This window comes from Neopelma chrysocephalum, unplaced genomic scaffold (assembly GCF_003984885.1).
Source record: "Neopelma chrysocephalum unplaced genomic scaffold, ASM398488v2 Primary Assembly neopelma1_91415, whole genome shotgun sequence".
NCBI classification, from domain to species: Eukaryota; Metazoa; Chordata; class Aves; order Passeriformes; family Pipridae; genus Neopelma; species Neopelma chrysocephalum.
The window spans coordinates 1-1,453 of NW_020920190.1; the positions used below are offsets into that span (position 1 = coordinate 1).

General features: G+C 57.3%; 1 protein-coding gene across 1 annotated transcript; it reads right to left on the bottom strand.

Annotated features, from left to right (window-relative positions):
• Nucleotides 1-678: 678 nt before the first annotated feature.
• LOC113979983 (mas-related G-protein coupled receptor member H-like) lies at nucleotides 679-1,450 on the bottom strand (the record flags this gene model as incomplete). Its single annotated transcript, XM_027707260.1, has 1 exon — nucleotides 679-1,450. A coding segment is annotated over one exon (582 nt), but the record flags the coding sequence as incomplete, so codon positions are not given.
• Between the last annotated feature and the right edge of the window lie 3 nt (nucleotides 1,451-1,453).

The window sequence follows — 1,453 nt, forward strand, 5'->3', positions numbered from 1 at the left end:
GGGGGCTGTTGGGAAGGTGTGGGATGTGGTGGGGCTGGAGGGAAAGTGTGAGATGTGCTGGGAAGGTGTGGGTTTGGGCAGGGCTGGCGACCTCGGCAAAGCCACAGGGGAGGTGGGTAATGCCCCGTGGAGCCCGTGGTGACAAACACACTGTCACTCTGCTCCTGGAAGGCGGTAGCCGGGCTGGGGACCGCGAACTCCCCCTCCCTTTGCTGCTGCACCATCCGAGTCTGCTGAAGGAGAAGCTGAAGCCAGGGTAGAGGGGGAATTTCCGAAGGAAAAGAGCCCTTTACACTTACACCTGGCTCACAAAATTAAAAATAAAAGATGTTTGGGGAGATCTTTGCTGTGACACTCACAGAACAGCCGGGGGGGAACATGGAACCCCTGGGCCACCCTGTCCATGCCGGCTGTGCCCGTGCAGTCCCAGCTGTGGGCTGTGGGGATCATTCGTGCTGCAGGGAGCACAAACCATGAGTATGTCCCCTCCCTCCCTGTGTGTGTCCCCTCCCTCTACCCACATTCCCGGCTGGCAGCAGGAGCCAGAAGAAAGCGGCAAGCTCAGGGTTCACAAAGCTGTTTATTGATATCAGACCACAATGGGATGCAGAAATCATGTGCCAGGGGATTTTTGGGATCACAGCCCCATGGGGCATGATTCCCTTGGAGGAAGGAGGGAGGAGAAAGCTGTGCTCCAACATGCTCCCTGCAGAGCATTCCTCCCACACTGCCCTTGGCAATGCGCCTGCTCCCCTCTCCGGCGGGATTAGTGGGATTACACTGCAGGACGGTGACACTGGAGGAAATATTGTGGATATTTATTAATCTGGTGACTCAGGGAAACCCTCAGCCACTGTCCCGAGGTCCTTCAACAGTCTAGGACCATCGTGTCCATGGTGGCACCATTGCTGCAGGCAGTGTTCTCTTCCATCTCCTCGAAGACCCTCTGGAAGGAGACCTGGAGGGACACCAGGGAGCAGCACCTCCAGCAGCTCCCCACCAAGAAGTAAGTGAGGGGTTTGATGCTGCTGTGGATGCAGGCGAGCAGGAAAACAACCTGGGAGGACACGAAGGAGTAGCTGAGCTGCTGCAGGAAATGCAAGAGGCTGAGGGGAAGAGCGAAGATGAGGAAGAAGATGACAGTGAGGAAGATAACGATGTGGAGCCTCCTGGGTTGCTGCTGCTGGGAGCCACATTTGACCTTAATGAAGAGGACTGCGCTGGAAATGACCATGGGCAGAGCAAAGAGGAGGAGGTTGAGGATGTACGTGGAGATGAGAGACACCTGGCAGGGCTGGTGCTCATCCAAGAGGCACAGGGAAGTCACTGTGGCAATGACAGCGACAGAGAGGACCCAGAGCAGGGCACACACCACCCCTGACAGGTGCTGGGGGCGGTGGCAGCGGTACCAGAGCGGGCAGAGGATGGATGCACACCTCTCGATGCTGATGGC